This window comes from Nomascus leucogenys, chromosome 14 (assembly GCF_006542625.1).
Source record: "Nomascus leucogenys isolate Asia chromosome 14, Asia_NLE_v1, whole genome shotgun sequence".
In the NCBI taxonomy this organism is placed as follows: Eukaryota; Metazoa; Chordata; class Mammalia; order Primates; family Hylobatidae; genus Nomascus; species Nomascus leucogenys.
Genome location: NC_044394.1, coordinates 38,792,336 through 38,810,391, shown reverse-complemented (window position 1 = coordinate 38,810,391; position 18,056 = coordinate 38,792,336). Strand labels below are relative to the sequence as shown.

At 57.0% G+C, this 18,056-nt stretch overlaps 1 protein-coding gene across 5 annotated transcripts in view; it reads left to right on the top strand.

Annotated features, from left to right (window-relative positions):
- Nucleotides 1–7,676: 7,676 nt before the first annotated feature.
- The window catches only part of LLGL1 (LLGL scribble cell polarity complex component 1), an 18,929-nt gene continuing 8,549 nt past the window's right edge, over nucleotides 7,677–18,056 (top strand). For all 5 annotated transcript variants that reach the window (XR_004033403.1, XM_030828238.1, XM_030828239.1 and 2 more), the window contains exons 1-11: nucleotides 7,677–7,825; nucleotides 11,983–12,080; nucleotides 14,584–14,665; nucleotides 14,761–14,891; nucleotides 15,877–16,035; nucleotides 16,112–16,274; nucleotides 16,368–16,503; nucleotides 16,748–16,802; nucleotides 16,937–17,091; nucleotides 17,187–17,410; nucleotides 17,570–17,637. Coding sequence is in view for 4 of the 5 variants with exons in the window: in XM_030828238.1 (XP_030684098.1) it covers nucleotides 7,745–7,825; nucleotides 11,983–12,080; nucleotides 14,584–14,665; nucleotides 14,761–14,891; nucleotides 15,877–16,035; nucleotides 16,112–16,274; nucleotides 16,368–16,503; nucleotides 16,748–16,802; nucleotides 16,937–17,091; nucleotides 17,187–17,410; nucleotides 17,570–17,637 (1,352 nt within the window). In the remaining variant the exon portion in view is untranslated. The remainder of the gene's footprint in view (nucleotides 7,826–11,982; nucleotides 12,081–14,583; nucleotides 14,666–14,760; nucleotides 14,892–15,876; nucleotides 16,036–16,111; nucleotides 16,275–16,367; nucleotides 16,504–16,747; nucleotides 16,803–16,936; nucleotides 17,092–17,186; nucleotides 17,411–17,569; nucleotides 17,638–18,056) is intronic.

Below are 18,056 nucleotides of genomic sequence, written 5' to 3'. Positions count from 1 at the left end.
GCAGGGAGCAGGTGTGCCCTGGTCCCCGTTCCTGTAGCCCAGCATGAGCCAAGAAAAGCACACTCAGGATCCAGGCTCAGCGAGTGTCAGGGCTGAGAGTCCTGCCTCCAGAGAAGGAGCACTCGGTTAGAGGTCCAGGGACTCATATATTATTCACCTGTCACCTTGGGCAGGTAACTTCTCTGAACCTCAGCTTCCTCCCTTGTATAAAACAAGGACAGACTGGGTCAGCCCCAACACTCCCCCTACCTGTCTGGCCTTTTTTTCCCGGAGGCACACAACACTATTCACTCTCTGTAGATTGAGGAGGCCCTAAATTCATTACTCCCTTCTGTCTGGGCCTAAAGGACACAAGACCTTATTAAGCTTCAGCTTCATTTTGCATACCACATGGGATGAGGTATTCACTCCTCCCTGGCTTGGGCTGGCCTGCTGACCCTGTCTTGGAGTCTCAGTAAGCCCACCCTTTCTCCCACTCCCTCATCTCTCTCCTTCCATCCTAGGCCCTGCCTAGCTCTGTCCCAACCTAGACCACTCCAGGAATTTTCCAGCCTGCCAGATCTGGCCCCCCAGGAGCCACTAGGAAGAAGCTGAGTCCGTGGTTTGGGCAGCTCGAGAGGGTCATGGCCTCAGCTGGGATCTGGGCCAGCTTCTGAAAGCCAGGGCCTGCTTTCTTCAGTCAGACTCTTGGTTTTCCTCCCACTTCCTTACTGACCCTAATCTACCTCCCTTGGAGCTTCCCCACTTGTCGCTCCCTGAGGAGCAACACCCTTTCTCTTTCCCTCTGCAGAGGAGTGACCAAGTCACTTCTCTACACTTGTCTTCCATTTACTATCTATAAAACAGGGTTGTTCTTGTACCTATGAGGATTCAGGGAGATATGCACAGATATAGCCTTTACTGGGGCACCTACGTCTGAAGACGCCTTCAGTGCATGCCATCCTGTTCACCTACCTGCCTACTTACATCCCATCAACCACCAAACTGCCACTTCTGTGGACTTAACTCCTGAACAGTATGGATTATTTGTTGTTGTTTTTGTTTGTTTTGTTTTTTTGAGACACAGTCTCACTCTTGCCCAATCTGGAGTGCAGTGGTGCGATCTGGGCTCACTACAACCTCCACCTCCTGGGTTCAAGCGATTCTCCTGCCTCGGTCTCTCAAGTAGCTGGGATTACATGCACGCGCCACCACACCTGGCTAATTTTTGTATTTTTATTTTTATTTATTTTATTATTATTATTATTATTTTGAGATGGAGTTTCACTCATGTTGCCCAGGCTGGAGTGCAATATCTTGGCTCACTGCAACCTCTGCCTCCCAGGTTCATGCGATTCTCCTGCCTCTGCCTCCAGAGTAGCTGGGATTACAGGCATGTGCCATATGGCTGGCTAATTTTTTGTATTTTTAGTACAGACAGGGTTTCACCGTGTTAGCCAGGATGGTCTCAATATCTCAACCTCAGGTGATCCACCCGCCTTGGCCTCCCAAAGTGCTGGGATTACAGGCATGAGCGACTGGGCCCGGCAATTTTTGTATTTTTAGTAGAGACAGAGTTTCACCATATTGGCCAGGCTGGACTCAAACTCCTGGCCTCAAGTGATCTGCCCGCCTTGGCCTCCCAAAGTGCTGGGATTACAGGCGTGAACCACCACGCCTGGCCTCAGATCTTTAATCTATTTTTTTAAATTTTTTCTTTGAGATGGGGTCTTGCTCTGTCATCCAGGCTGGAGTGCAGTGGCGTGATCTCGGCTTACTGCAACCTCCACCTCCTGGGTTCAAGTGATTCTCCTGCCTCAGCCTCCTGTGCATTACAGGCATGCACCGTCACACCTGACTAATTTTTTTTTTTTTTTTTTTTTTTTAGTAGAGATGGGATTTCACCATGTTGGTCAGGCTAGTCTCAAACTCCTGACCTCGTATTCCACCTGCCTCAGCCTCCCAAATTGCTGGGATTACAGGCGTGAGCCGCTGTGCCTGGCTTTAATCTATTTTTTTTTTTTTTTTTTTTGAGACGGAGTCTCGCTCTGTTGCCCAGGCTGGAGTGCAGTGGCGCGATTTTGGCTCACTGCAGGCTCCGCCTCCCGGGTTCACGCCATTCTCCTGCCTCAGCCTCCCGAGTAGCTGGGACTACAGGTGCCCGCCACCGCGCCCAGCTAATTTTTTTTTTTGTATTTTTAGTAGAGATGGGGTTTCACCGTGGTCTCGATCTCCTGACCTTGTGATCCACCCGCCTCGGGCTCCCAAAGTGCTGGGATTACAGGCGTGAACCACTGCGCCTGGCCAATCTATTTTTTTAAACGTGTCGAGCATTGATTATGTGCCAGGCACTTATTCTATTCTAGGCACAGCTTGTTCACTAGGAACAGACCCTGCCGGGCCCTGTGCTCAACTCTTTTTTTGAGACAGAGTCTTGCTCTGTCGCCCAGGCCGGAGTGCAGTGGCGCCGATCTCGGCTCACTGCAACCTCTGCCTCCTGGGTTCAAATGATTCTCCTGCCTCAGCCTCCCGAGTAGCTGGGACTACAGGCGTGTGCCATCACACCTGGCTAATTTTTTGTATTTTTAGTAGAGATGGGTTTTCGCCGTGTTAGCCAGGATGGTCTTTATCTCCTGACCTCGTGATCTGCCCGCCTCGGCCTCCCAAAGTGCTGGGATTACAGGCGTGAGCCACCGTGCTTGGCCTCAACTCTTGTTTTGAGTCATCTCATTTAGTCCTTATCGCATTTTACAGATGAGGAAACTGAGGCCCAGGGTGGACTCATGGCTTAGCTGAGGTCACCCAATGAGCAAGGGGACGTCTTGGGATTTGAAGGCAGACTCCAGAGCTGGGTGAGAGCCCTATGGGAGCCTAGGAGGAGGTGAGAGGAGGGGGATACCCCACCAAGGAAATGCTGAGAAGGCAGCCCCTCCCTGGCCTGAGATTGATCTGAGGCTGGGAGGCTGAAGGAAGGACCAGCTTCCCCTGCCAGTGCTGCTGACTCAGGAACCCGCCTGCCTCCCCCAGCTCCAAGGATGGGTGGGCACCTGAGATGACCGGGACTCTGTGTTCAGTTGTTTGTCTGGCTCCCCTGACCCTCAGTTTCTTGTTCTAGCAATAAGCTGACTTGGCATGGCCGCCTGTGCCAGTCTCTGTCCCCTGGGACTGCTGTGGTAATCATAGGCCTGGTCTGCCCTGACTTGTGGGTGAGGGGACAGACAAACAGTCATTAGCATCCCAGACCCTCCCAGCCTGGGAGATGGTGCCCTCTCTAGTGCCGTTTCTGAACCCTGCCTGACGATATGGGTCGGCTGGGCCTACATGCCCAGGCCTCAGATTACCCATTTGTATCTGTATACCCATTTGACCCCGCTTAACCTGATCAGATGGGGCCAAGCTAGGCCTCAGGGTCATTTGGGAAAGGGGCTGGTTTAAAAATCCAGATTATGGGGCCCCACTCCCCTGTCATTCACATTTGCAGGACCTAGAATCTGAATTAACAAGTGTGTGTGTTGTGGGGTGGGGGTACTGACACTTTGCGAATCCCTGTTTGCCGTGAGACTCTTCCCTGCCTATCCCCTGGCTCCTTCCACTAGATACACTCCTTACCCATTACAGCCCATGTGCACTGTCCTCTCCCAGCAAGACACTGACCCTGGGCCAGATGCCTCTTCTGGGCTCCCACAGCCCCAGTGCATCCCCCGTCATAGGATGGTGAGCTATGGTTAGCTGCGGTCTCAACTCAGTTCTGTTGCCCTGCTCCCCGAAAAACTGAGATAGGGGTTGGGAAAGGCATGGCTGCTTACTGCCTAATAACCAAGTCCCATTGAAAAATGGAAACTGGGCCGGGCGCGGTGGCTCACACTTGTAATCCCAGCACTTTGGGAGGCCTAGGCGGGCGGATCACGAGGTCAGGAGATCGAGACCACGGTGAAACCCCGTCTCTACTAAAAAAAATACAAAAAATTAGCCGGGTGTGGTGGTGGGCACCTGTAGTCCCAGCTACTCGGGAGGCTGAGGCAGGAGAATGGTGTGAACCTGGGAGGCGGAGCTTGCAGTGAGCCGAGATTGCGCCACTGCACGCCAGTCCGGGAGACAGAGCAAGACTCCATCTCAAAAAAAAAAAAAAAAAAAAGAAAAATGGAAACTGCTGGCTGGGTGTGGTGGCTCACACCTGTAATCCCAGCACTTTGGGAGGCCGAGGCAGGCAGATCATGAGGTCAGGAGATCGAGACCATCCTGGCTAACATGGTGAAACCCCATCTCTACTAAAAATACAAAAAATTAGCTGGGCATGGTGGCACACACCTATAGTCCCAGCTACTCAGGAGGCTGAGGCAGGAGAATCGCTTGAACCTGGGAGGCGAAGGTTGCAGTGAGCTGAGATCATGCTACTGCGCTGCACTCCAGGCTGGGCGACCGAGTGAGACTCTGTCTCTCCGTCTCAAAAAAAAAAAAAGAAAAAGAAAAATGGAGACTGGGTGTCAGGTGCAATGGCTCATGCCTGTAATCCCAGCACTTTGGGAGGCCAAGGCAGGCAGATCATCTGAGGTCAGGAGTTCAAGACCAACCTGGTCAACCATGGTGAAACTCGGTCTCTACTAAAAATACAAAAATTAGCTGAGTGTAGTCCCAGCTACTTGGGAGGCTGAGGCAGGAGAATCGCTTGAACCTGGGAGGCAGAGGTTGCAGTGAGCCAAGATCGTGCTACTGTACTCCAATCTGGGTAACACAGCAAGACTCCATCTCAAAAAAAAAAAAAAGGAAAAAAAAAGAAAAAGAAAAAAATGCTACTCCATAGGCAGAGTTGTCCTTTTTTTTTTTTTTTTTTTTTTTTTTTTGAGGTGGATTTTCACTCTTATTGCCTAGGCTGGAGTGCAGTGGTGCAGTCTCGGCTCACTGAAACCTCCGCCTGCCGGGTTCAAGCAATTTTCCTGCCTCAGCCTCCCGAGTAGCTAGGATTACAGGCATGTGCCACCACGCCCGGCTAATTTTGTATTTTTAGTAGAGACGGGGTTCCTCCATGTTGGTCAGGCTGGTCTCAAACTCCTGACCTCAGGTGATCCACCTGCCTCGGCCTCCCAAAGTGCCAGGATTACAGGTGTGAGCCACCGTGCCCGGCCAAGTTGCCTATTTTTGTGGTCATTTTTTGATGATTTGCTAAACGTGCATTATTCATACCTCCCCTTTTTAGACCATATAGAGTAACTTCATGACGTTGCCATGACATTTGTAAACTGTCATGGTGCTAATGGGAGTGTAGCAGTGAGGATGACCAGAGGTCATTCTCGTGGCCATCTTGGTTTTGTGGGTTTTGGCCAGCTTCTTTACTGCAGTCTGTTTTATCAGCAACGTCTTTATGACCTGGATTTTGTGCCGACCTCCTCCTAGCTCATCCTGTGACTTAGAATGCCTTAACCATCTGGGAATGCAGCCCAGTAGGTCTCAGCCTCATTTTACCCACCTCCTATTCAAGATGGAGTTGCTCTGGTTCACATTACCCTGACACATTTAATCTCCACAACCAACCCTTTGAGGTAAATACTAATATTATCACTATTTTTACTGATGAGGAAACTGAGGCACAGAGAATTTGAGGTAACTTAGGTCACATAGCTTCCAAATGGTAAAGCGGGAACGTGAATCAACCTTTTTTTTTTTTTTTTTTTTTTTCATTTCTCGCGCTTGTTGCCCAGGCTGGAGTGCAAATGATCTCGGCTCACTGCAAGCTCCACCTCCTGGGTTCAAGCGATTCTCCTGCCTCAGCCTCCTAAGTAGCTGGGACTACAGGCACCTGCCACTATGCCCGGCTATTTTTTGTATTTTTAGTAGAGACTGGGTTTTTCCCGAACTCCTGACCTCAAGTGATCTGCCCGCCTCGGCCTCCCAAAGCACTGGGATTACAGGTGTGAGCCACTGCTCCTGGCCTTTTTTTTCTTTTTTTTGAGATGGTCTTGCTCTGTTGCCCAGGCTGGAGTGCAGTGGCATGATTATGGCTCACAGCAGCCTCAACCTCCTGGGCTCACGCCATCCTCCTACCTCAGCCTCCTGAGTAGCTGTAATGTACAGCTGGGCCACCATGCCCAGCTAATTTAAAAAATATTTATTTATTTATTTTTGTAGAGTTGAGATCTCACTCTGCTGCCCAGTCAGGTCTCAAACTCCTGGGGTCAAGAGATCCTCCCTCCAAGGCCTCCCAAAGTGCTAGGACTACAGGCATGAGCCACCACGCCTAGCCAGCAACTTCTTAACACTTCCTGTGTGAGGCAGGGCAGGGACCAGAACCCAGACCTCTGAGCTGTCCCTGCTGCCTGTGCTGGGTGTGGTGTGGCCAGTGGCCAAAGGGGTCTTACCCTCCTCAGTCCAGCAGCTCTGCCAACAACTAACAGCCTTTGGCTGATGGTCTCAGCTTCCTCATTTGGGATGGGTAATATTGTTGGCTCCCTCGTAGAGCTACTGACAGCACTAAGTCAGCTGAAACCAGGAAAGGGCTTTGAACAGCGCCTGCCCCGCAGTAGACACTTAGGGGCTTTACTGTCGTCATCCTCCCTCCTCTCACCTCCCCACTCACTCCTGGGCCCTCTTCCGGATCCAGCCCCAAATACGGGGAAGGGCTGAACACCTCCGGCCTGGCGTGGGTGGAGGGGGACAGCCAGGCCCCAAGGCTTGGCAGCTGCCTCGGGGTCAGAGGTCAGCTCCTCCTCCCTTGACACAGCTGGTGGGGTTGGGGCCTGTCCTACTTGCCCCACCTAAGCTTCTAGGACCTCCCGCAGCCCCAGCCCTGAGCCAGGCGGCCTATCCTCAGCCTGGAAGGAAAGGTTCAGCCTTGAGGCCATTGTCCAGATGAGAAAAGAAGGCCTGGGAGGTGGGTGGGGACAGGCAGACGGCCCCTCAGAGAGTAGGGGCAGGGCTAAGCTTTGTTCATAGGCTGTTCTCTGTTGGGGGAGGCCCTTCCCCCATCTCAGTAAAGCCCCAATCCAACCCCAGAACAGTCCCAAATGCCACCTCCTGGGGATCCCGTCTCTTTCTTTGGCTAAGAAAGAATCCCCTGTGCTGTGACACAGAGCCTTTTGCGTTGGGTCCTGAAAGATGTGTAGGAGTTCCCCAGGGGCTGGGGGTGAGGAAAGAATTCCTGACTACAAAGCCAAGGCAAAAGCACGGCGGTGGGAGGTGCTCTGACACAGCAGGGAACAGACAAAATGGAGTTCTGTGAAATTGGTAAAATATAAACTTGGCAATCCCTTGACCAATGGTGTAGATGGGGAAACTGAGGCGCAGAGGGGCCAGGGAGTTGTTCCAGTCAGAGCTCTCTTGGCTTTCGGAACAGGGCTGCCCCATTACATGAGTGGGTACGTCGCTCGTTCTCTGGGAGGAGGAAAAAGTCTCCTCCAAGCCCGGGAACGTGCGCCAATCCCCCTCCAAAGCGCTTCCCCACCCGCCCGCGCTGGAGCCCCAGCTCATGGACTACAAGTCCCGGCAGACCCCGCGCCGCGGCGCATGCTAGGCGGGCGACCCTTCGCGAGCCCGGCCGAGCCCGGGGGCCTAGTTCACTATTGTCTGGCCAACAGGGGCGGGGCGGGCGGCACGACGGGCTCGCTCATTGGTCGGGCGGCGCGTCCGTCGCGCCCCGCGCCCTCCCCCGTGCAGGCCCGGCCCCGCGCGCCCGCGCCCGGGCCGCCTGGGGCCCCGCCCGCGCCTCAGGACCGGCGGGGCCGCGCGGCGCATCCTGCGGGCGGCGGCGGTGGCGCCGGCAGCCGGGCGCAAGATGATGAAGTTTCGATTCCGGCGGCAGGGCGCTGACCCGCAGCGCGAGAAGCTCAAGCAGGAGCTTTTCGCCTTCAACAAGGTGGGGCGGCGGCCCGGACTCGGGCGGGAGGGGGCGGGACGGGGGCCCGGGCTGGGGGCCCAGGGTCGGAGCCACGTCGGGCCCGGGGGGCGGGGGCTGGCATGCAGCGCGGTGCGGGGCGGGGGCCGGGCCGGGCCGCGCACCCCCTCGGCGGGCCCCGCTCTGGCTCGGACTCTGGGTGGGTCTGGGTCTCCGGCCGACTTTCCGTGTCTGCTCCCCGAGTCTCTGCGGGCCGCTCTGGCCCTGGCTCTGCCAGTCTCTGTGTGTCTGGGTCTCTCTGTCTCTGAGACTCTTTGCCTGTCTCTGGGTCTCTGTCTCTCTTTCTCAGCCGCTGACCGGCTGTCTCGCCCCAGTTGTGCCTGTGTGTGTGGTGGGGGTGTCTCTGCCTCTGCCCCTTCCTATCTCTGCCTGTCTCCCTTTATCTCTCTGCCTCTCATTTCTCTTTCTGCCTCTGCGTCTCTGAGTCTTCTTTGCTTGTCTCTCCCTGCGTGTCTCTCTCTGTCTGTGTGGAGTCTCTCGACCTCTTCTCTGTCACTCACTCTCTGTCTCTTTATTCTTTTTCTTAGGGGCTCCATTGCGTCCCTGCTTGGCCCTTGGGACAGCCCTGGGCCCCGGTTTGTTTTGTGCTTTGGCACCCAGGAGGGCGAGAGAGTTAGTGGGGGTGAGGCAGCTGTCGGGGGTGCGGCTGGGAAATCCCTTCAAGGAGCCTCTCCTTCCTTCCCCCACTGCTCCAGGCTCTGCCTTGCCCTGCTCTGCCCTGCCCGGGGCTCCGAGTCCAGGGGACATGCCTGGCTGTGTACTACACTGCACTTCACATCGTGGGGCCTCAGTTTCCCTAGCTGTGAAATGAGGCTACTTTTCTCCATACTGTGGGCCCTGGCTCCCTCTGCCACATGGGCCAGCTGTGCTGCCTGTCTGCACCAAGGTGGAGTGAGGTGGAGGCTTTTCCTTCCTTTTCCCGGAGTGGGACACTAGGGGCCAGGGAAAGGGGCCTCCTCAGCCCCCGCCTCCCTCTGCACTGATGTTAGAGCAGGGCCTCAGCCCACTCCTGGCTCACTCCTCTGGGGGTGTTGGTTTTGTCCTCATTCTTACCCCAGAGCCTACTGATCGCAGAGCCTCTCAGTGCTCTTCGAAATTAGAGTTATCTTCAAAATACAGATGAGAAAATTGAGGTTCTGAGAGGGGTGACGGCTTGCCCAGAGTCACAGAGTGAGCTGCACCAATATCTTTCTTGAGTTCTTGTGTCAGTGGGGTTGGATTTTAGCCTTGAGGGGCAGGGATTTTTCCAAGGGGCTGCTGTGGTCCTGGGCCAGTGTTGTGCCAGGCGCCCTGGGCTGCCTTGAGGAGACCCTTGTCTTGGAGGAGGCTCTGGGACGGCTGGACCTGGAGTGGTGGAGGCGCTGGGATGTGTCAGGGTTTCCCTGCCTAGGTCTACAGTGGTTGCTGGTGAGAGCTGCCAGGACCCTCACACGGGGGCTGAGAACCTGCCAGGAACCTGAGAGGGGCCCAGAAGGGAAGCTGGTGCTCCGTGGTCCCCAGATGGCGCCTGTTTTCTGTGCTGGGGAGGCTATGAGGGTGAGGTGAAAGGAGAATGGCCCTTCAGGGAAAGGCAGCAACAAGCACAGGGCTAAATGTCACTTCTTTTTTGAAATGGGGTCTCACTCTCACCCAGGCTGGAGTGCAGTGGCACAATCACAGCCCACTGCAGCCTCACAACTCCCTGGCTCAGGTGATCCTCCCACCTCAGCCTCCTGAGTAGCTGGGACTACAGGCTCGTGTCACCATGCCCGGCTAGTTTTTGTATTTTTTGTAGAGATGGGGTTTCACCATGTTGCCCAGGCTGGTCTCGAACTCCTGGGTTCAAGCTATCTATCCATCCATGTTGGCTTCCCAAAGTGCTAGGAATACAGACATGAGCTGCCATGCCTGGCCTAAATGTCATTTCTTCAGCCAGTGAATTGGGGTGTGCAGTGAGGACTGGAGACAGATGGGGGTGAAGCTCAGCCCACTCTGGCTAGCCTTGGGGTGGCGGAAAGTAAGGGCCCTCCACTGAGGATGAAGCGTGGGCAGCAGTGGTGGAAAGTGGGGTGGCCTTGGGGAAGGGACTTAGTCACCTAAGTGGGTAATAGGTCATTGCTAGGGAATAGGCCCTGATTCCTGAGTTTGGGGGGTGGGAGACAGGTCAAGAGTGAGCAGGGACTTTCAACTCCGAGCCTTGGGTTCAAATCCCAGTCCAGCCTACACATCACCTGTGGAGTGTGCCTTCTCTGTTAATACTGAGCCCCACTGTGTGTGAGGTCTCCAAGGTGCTGGGGACAACAGTAGTTACCAAAAAGGACAAATATCTCTTAACTCAGGTGGCTGATATACTCGTGCAGGAGAAAGTGAAAAGCCAAAACAAAAAAGTAAAATAGACTGTAGTTGGGATGGTAGCCAGTGCTGTGGATCAAATAAAACAGGGCTAGGGGGTGGGAGGTGTGGCCAGGGCAGCTGCTGCAGCCAGGGTGGCCTAGGGAGGTTTCTCTGAGGAGGTTACTCTCAAGCGACAGAAAGTGCTTTAGGAAGTGCGTTCCAGGCAGAGGGGCAGTAGGTGCAAAGGCCCTGAGGCACAAGCCTCCCTTAGCTGGGAGCCCCAGGAGGATCCTGAGCAGGGGAGGGACAAGGATCTGGCTGTGGCTTTCATAGGATCCCTCTGGCCTCTGTGGGAACAGACTGTAGTGAGCACCAATCCAGGTGCGTGACGGTGGGGCCTGGAGCAGGGAAGGGGGTGACTTCTGTGTGTTTTGAAACTGAGTTGATGGGGCTCAGAAATGGACTGGATGTGGGGTATGAGGGAAGCAGATGCTGGACAGTACATGTAACCTCCTTTCCTGGTTTGTAAAGTGGGAAGGCTGCGGGGATTTGCGATGCAATGTCCCGTCTCTGGACCCTGGTTGTAGTGAGGGACTGGCTAGACAAGGTCAGGTGCAGCAAGGGCGTGGTATTATTGGTGGGAGAGAGAAGCCCCAGCCAAATCTCCAACTCTGTCCTTAGGTGGGCTTACTGTCCCAAGGGCCCAGATGAGAGACTGAGGCTTGGAGAGTACTGTGACTTGCCCAAGGCCAGACAGCTAGGCCATGACCAAACCAGCTGCCCAGAGGGCTCAGTCCCCACCTGGATGGGCGGAGGCGGGCAGGGAGGGAGGTTGGGGTTATAGGCTGGGAACTGGGGTTTCTTACAAATGTGCGTCTTCCTGAGGCAGTGGGTCAGGAATTACCAGTGGTAAAAGTGAAAAACAAATAACAACAACAACAAAATAAAAGGAGTTACCAGTGGCCCACGTGGGTGTCCGGCACTGGTGTTCAGGATGGGGCTGGAGCTCAGCTGCGTAGGCTTCCCAGGGAGGGCACAGCCAGGCCAAAGACAGGAGACTGGCGCAGAAAGGGTGTGCTGTGAAAGGGGCAGGGGAGCGGGTAGGGAGCTGTTTCATCGACACTCTGGGCACACAAACCCCCTTAACACCGTCTCCGCTGCTGATGGGCATGGGAGTCATGTTGCCCAGCTGTTGGCCGGTGGGGAGGTGGGAAGATGCCTTCAGGGTCCAGGCAGAAAGCTACCTCTCTCTGGGCCTGTGTCTCCCTGTGTCTGGGAGGAGTCAAAAGCCTCTGCCTAGCTGATCCTGGGTGTTGTCCCTTGACCTCTGACCTCCACTCAGGCCTGTGTTTGGGGAGTGTCATAGACATCTTGCGGGACTCCTTTAGTCTGTGCCTCTAAAAATGGGGTGCGGAGCCCTTCACGAGCAGGTGGGGCCTCGTCAGTGCCTGCACCTCTGTGAGCCTTTTTTCACCTGTTTGTTGCTGGAGCCTCCATGCAGTGGGGTCCACGTGAGCCTGTGTGCATTGAGGGGCACAGGGGCTTGGCAAAGGGCTGGCCTCTGTGGGCTATGCACGCGGTACAGTCATGGTGGAACCCAGGGGTTTAGCCACCTCCCCACCAACTGGAGGCATGATAACCCATTTCACAGTTGAGGACGCTGAGGCACAGAGCAAGTAGACCTGCCTGCTACTCCCAGTGTGTCAGCTGCAGACCCTGGAGGCTACCTTGGGGTGGGCCTCAGGGTGGGCCACGGCAGAGGTACCTGGGAGTGCTTACCCCCAGCAGCCCTCCCCTCCTCGCAGACTGTGGAGCATGGCTTCCCCAATCAGCCCAGCGCCCTGGCCTTCGACCCCGAACTTCGCATCATGGCCATCGGCACCAGGTCTGGGGCTGTCAAGATGTATCCTTTGCAGGACAGGTGTTCAGGGTCTGTTCAGGACCACCTATCTGTAGTTCCCTGTGCTCTGGGGTCCCAGTCTTGGCAGTGTCCAGCTCAAGAGGAGGACAGAGGTGCTCTGATGGGCAGTAGTGGGGGCTTCTGCGGGTGCTACAATAGGTACTGGGATCTTGGTGGAGGTTGGCATGGCTTCTGTACCTGAGACAACTGTGCAGAGATGATGGGGTCCTTTTGCTGAGAGACGGGTGGTGGGGGGGTCAGTTTGCAGTAGCATAGCTGTCGCTTGCTACATGTCAGCCAGCCAGTTACCTAGGTGACCCTGCCATCGTCCCAGCAACTCTGGGGAGGCCAGGCAGGGGGGCTGGGCTATGATACCCCTGGAGGGTGGCAGGTGGGCTGGGGACCCTGGTGAGCCGATGCACACATGTGTGAATGTGAAGACACGTGTGTTCAGCCAAGGGGGCTGGGGGCAGTGCCAGGCTCGGCATGGTGAGCGCAGTACGGCCCCCACCTGGATCCTAGCTGCTGCACAATGGGCTGTGTGAGCCACACAAAGCGAGCATTTTCCCAGCAGGCCGGGGGTGGGGGTGGGGGCAGGCCGGCAGCTCAGTGTCTCCTTGCGGGCCCTGGAGAATCCCACCCCAACTGCTCTTGGGGAAGCTGAGGCGCCAGGGTCTGGCTGATGGCAGCTTGGTGAGGGGCGCTGACCCCTACCCCTCCTGTGTGGCCCTCTGGGTTTCAGTATCCTGGTTTCAGACATCAGTTCCCAGAAAATGTGTCAGTGCTGGGAAAGGGGAGGGTGTGGGATGGGGGTCTCCTCACCCCAGGGCTGGGGGCACTGGCCAGGCAAGGGCGGGACTCTGAGCCTGTGGTTTGTGAGCTCTTTGCCTACTCTGGGGAGTGCGGATGGGATGAGATGTCCCCTTCTCTCCCATGGCCCCAGCAGCACCTGTTGGTGAGTGTGGCAGTGCTCTGGGCCCCACAGTGCTCCGCTGCCTGGCCTGCTGCTCCCACTCCTGTGGTGCTGCGCTGCGTCAGCACATGTGTCCCTGCAGCCTTCAGGTGTCCCTCCTGTTTTGGGGTCTCCAGTGCACTTGTCCTCAGGCTCAAAAAGAACCTGAAGTGCAGATGAGGAAACTGAGCCTCAGAAAGGAGGCTGGAGCCCAGGGTCCTCTTCCCTTCTTCCCCTGACTGCCACTGCCTGGAGCCCCTTGGGTTGGGAAACTGAGGCTGGAGAGGGCCAGCCCTGGTCACTAGAAGCTGCCCCTCCCCCTGCCAGGCCGGCCCCATCTCCTTGACGACCCTGGTTCCCGCCCAGCTGCTCCTGTCCCCTCTTTTGTCCCTTCTTCGGGGTTTCTTGCCAGGCTCCTGTAGGGAATCTCAGCTCAAGCTCCAGGCAACGGCTCCTGTGTTGTCACCGGGGCAACGTTGCTGACTCCTCCCTGCACCCTCTGTCGTGGGGCCCTCTCAGGCCCTGCTGTCCACCATCAGCCCTGGAGTTGCCGGGACTCAGGCACTGACACTGGGCACTTCAAGCAGGTCACCCACCCCCTCCAAGTCTCTGTGAGCTCATCTGTTAAATGGGCAGGCTGGGGTCTCTCCTCCCTCATGATGGCAGTTGTTGGCTGCCTGCTTTGGAGGGAGGTGGGGTTTTTTTTCTTTTGTTTTTTTGAGATGGAGTCTCGCTCTTTGTCGCCTAGGCTGGAGTGCAGTCGCACAATTTTGGCTCACTGCAACCTTTGCCTCCCGGGTTCAAGCAGTTCTCTGCCTCAGCCTCCCAAATAGCTGGGATTACAGGCGCCTGCCAGCATGCCCAGCTAATTTTTGCATTTTTAGTAGAGGTGAGGTTTCACCATCTTGGCCAGGCTGGTCCTCAACTCCTGAGGATCACCTGCCTCAACTCCTTGTGATCCACCTGCCTCAGCCTCCCAAAGTGCTGGGATTACAGGAGTGAGCCACCGCACTGGAGGAGGTGGGTTTTCTTACGCATAGCTGAAGTTTAGCCTGAAGCTGTGGGAAAAGGCAGCCTGGACTCTTCTGCCCCCTGGCTTTCTTGTCCAGGGCTGGCCTTGCACCTCTGGCCTGCCTGATCCCATCCGGCAAGGTGCAGCTCCCAGAGCCCATAGACACATGGAGCTGAAGTGGAGCGGAGCCCCAGCCTCTCACCAGGTTGAGGCCAAGCCTGCTGGGTGTGTTTATTCTCACTTGATCTGCAACAGCCCTGTAAGGTGGGAGTCACTGGCCCTATTTACAGGAAGTGAAGGTCCTATAGCAGCACCCGACTTGCAGGAGTGAGTGGAGCCTGCACACTTATCTTGGGGATACTGTAGGGGTGCAGAGTGGGAGCTTTAGGGAGGGGACCTCCGTTCTTCAGGGAGGACTCCTGGATGGTCAGGCCCATGCCGGGGCCCACTGGAATAGTCTGGGTTAAGGAGGAGCCTTGGGTGTCTCCCTCACTGTGGTTTGCTGGTCCATGCCTGTTTCCACCTTGACCTGCCACCCTCAGCTATGGTGCACCTGGCGTGGAGTTCACAGGCCTGCACCGGGATGCAGCCACCGTCACACAGATGCACTTCTTGCCCGGCCAGGTGAGCCTCTGCTTTCCACTGGCCAGCTCCCTGTGGCCCCCATATCTACTCACCCCGCTGGGCCAGCCTAGTTTTCATCTCTGCTCACACACCAGGGCCGCCTCCTGACCCTGCTTGATGACAGCAGCCTGCATCTCTGGGAGATTGTCCACCATAATGGCTGTGCCCACCTGGAAGAAGCACTCAGCTTCCAGCTGCCCAGCCGGCCCGGCTTTGATGGTGCCAGGTACTGGAGAACTTGACTGGGGCCAGCCATCGGGCAGGGAGGATCTGGGGGAGGCTGTGGGAACCTGCTGTGCAAAGGCAGCATGGAGACGGGCAGCGGTTCAGGGCGGGATGCCTTGAGCTGGGCCTGGGTCCCAGGCTGCAGCTTTTCGACCCTGCTTTACTGAGGTATACTCTGTGAACTTTTCAGGTTAAATGGGAGGTTTGGGTTGAGTCCGTCATGAGCAGGTAATTAATGTTGTGAGCAGCAGGAGGTACATGCATTATATGCCAAACTCCTAGGACCTGAGGCCTGGCACTACACTTACTGCAATGATGGGGGTGTCTGGCGGTTTGGGGCAGGGCCTAAGCCAGTTAGTAACAGCAAGGGTCCCCTGGCCTCTTCAGTTGTGGGTAGGAGACAGGCCTTTCTGTGCATAGGTGAAAGGGCAGGGTTGAGGGCAAGGAGGGTCCCATGGGCTGTGCTTGGTAAGGTGCTGGCAGCATGCCCCAGCTGAGTGAGAGTATGGGGCATCTCTCTCCCCAGCCCTGCCTGAAATAGCTGGAAAAGGGGAGTACCAACCCAGGGATGGATTCCTGATGCCTCCCAGCTTCTGCAGACAGGGGTATCTGGGGCCCTCCTGCGAAGTCAGGAGATGTCTGAGGGCTGGCAGCGGGATTCCTAGGAGGGGCTCAGCGGGGAGCTCCTGGTCCTGGCTTGGGCAATGCCCTCGTTCCTGCTGTCCTCTCCTGGTGGGTGGGAGGAGCTGGGAGCCCAGTCTGCAAGACCTAGGGACCCTATTTTTATCCATCTCCCTGCTGACATCCAGATGAATAATTGAGCGGGCTGATTATGACGCATGCCTTCCTGGGGTGGCTCTGTAAGTAGGCCCTGGTGAGTGCTGTGGGGCCAGTGATGAGTTATCAGCAGTGGCCCAGCCCCTCACACTCCACCTCAGCAGGTGGATGGGCTCGGACCCTCACTCCCTTCCCCGTGTTCCCTGCAGTGCTCCGCTCAGCCTTACCCGAGTCACAGTGGTCCTGCTGGTGGCTGCCGGCAACATAGCAGCCCTGGGCACTGAGGGCAGCAGTGTCTTCTTCCTGGATGTTACCACCCTGACCCTGCTCGAGGGGCAGACGCTTGCCCCAGGCGAGGTTCTGCGCAAGTAAGAGGCCGGTGGGCTTCCCAGCACACACAGTGTGCCCGAGAGGTTCTGCTGGCTCACCTGCCTTCCTCCACAGCGTGCCAGACGACTACCGCTGTGGGAAGGCGCTGGGCCCCGTGGAGTCGCTCCAGGGACACCTGAGGGACCCCACGAAGATTCTCATTGGCTACAGCCGGGGCCTGCTGGTCATCTGGAACCAGGCCTCACAGTGTGTGGACCATGTCTTCCTGGGGAACCAGGTATGTGGGTGAGGCCTGTGTCCCCTCAGCCTGGGCCCCTTATGCATGCCCACCATGGCTCATGCCTGCCTGCCTGCCCCTGCTTGCGTGCAGCAGCTGGAGAGCCTATGCTGGGGGCGTGATAGCAGCACTGTGGTCAGCTCACACAGCGATGGCAGCTACGCTGTCTGGTCTGTGGATGCCGGCAGCTCCCCAACGCTGCAGCCCACGGTAGCCACCACACCTTACGGTGAGTGCTGGGGACGCCTTAGCCAGAGGATGGTGATGGGAGGGGGCGCCACTGAGCCAAGCCAAACTGGCTGAGGAGTGACTCCCCCGGGGGTGGGGGTGGTCTGGTGGCAGTGTGCCTCCCGCCTACTTCCTGGGGAGGTAGGAGGCAACTGCAAGGTAGAGAGCAGTGGAGGGCAGAGCAGGAATGGCAGAATTGCTAAGAACCACCAGCGAGTGTGGTCTGACTCTGTCCCACCCCTCAGGCCCCTTTCCCTGCAAGGCCATTAACAAGATTCTGTGGCGGAACTGTGAATCTGGGTAGGTCGAGGGAGAGGGTGTCCGATGTGAGTTGGGTCTGGCTGGGGGCTGGAAGGGTGGGCTCTCCCTGGGTTGTGCAGTATGTGCTCTGGACCCAGGTGGTTCATGGCTCACACACCTCCCTCTGCACACAGGGGCCACTTTATCATCTTCAGTGGTGGCATGCCCCGTGCCAGCTATGGTGACCGCCACTGTGTAAGTGTGCTTCGAGCCGAGACATTGGTGACGCTGGACTTCACCTCCCGCATCATCGACTTCTTCACAGTGCACAGCACACAGCCCGAGGATGGTGCGTGCCCTGCCATACCCTACCCTTTCCCAGCCCCACCTGGTGCCCTCTGCCACCTATGGCTGTGCTCACCCCATACTCCCTCCATCCCACAGAATTTGATGACCCCCAGGCCCTGGCTGTGCTGCTGGAAGAGGAGCTGGTGGTGCTGGACCTGCAGACTCCTGGCTGGCCAGCTGTGCCTGCCCCATACCTGGCCCCGCTGCACTCGTCTGCAATCACTTGCTCGGCCCATGTGGCCAATGTCCCCGCCAAGCTGTGGGCCCGCATCGTGAGCGCTGGCGAGCAGCAGAGCCCCCAGCCTGTCTCCAGTGCCTTGGTGTGTGCGGGGATCAGGGGGGTCTCACGGGGTGGAGTCTTGAGGAGAGGGAGAGTGTTTCATTTCTAGGCCTGGAGGTCAGCATGTGCCATGCTCGGAGTGAGAGGGAGAAGATGTTTGTCCTAACCTTGTGCACACATCTCTGCCACCCCCTCCCAGAGCTGGCCCATCACTGGGGGCCGAAACCTGGCCCAGGAGCCGTCACAGCGAGGGCTGCTGCTGACGGGGTAGGTGTGCGCGCTTATGTGGGTGAGTGGGCCCCTTGCTGTTGGGGGAGAGCCCATCCTGGGCCTGGTGGGTGTAGAGGTGCCAGGAGACTCAGGCCTGGCCCCTGGTGGGACCAGGTAGTTCCTCCTCGCCCAAGGTGGATTGGAATGAAACCTCCCTGGACCTTGGTTCAAGGTGCTGCCCTGATCTGCCTTTTGGCCTGGAACTGAGCTCTACCAAGCCCCAGGGCTCCACCCGCCCAGCCTGCCTGCCCTGGGACTGGAAAATCTGGGCTGGCCCACGCTGAGCTGCCCAGGGAAGGTGCCAGAGAGCCCAGCCTGGGCCTGGCGGGCGCTGACGTGCCCGGTGACTCAGGCCTCAACTTCCTGCCCTGCCCCCACTCCCGCCTGTGCTGGGACCCTCAGCCCTCTGACTCTGG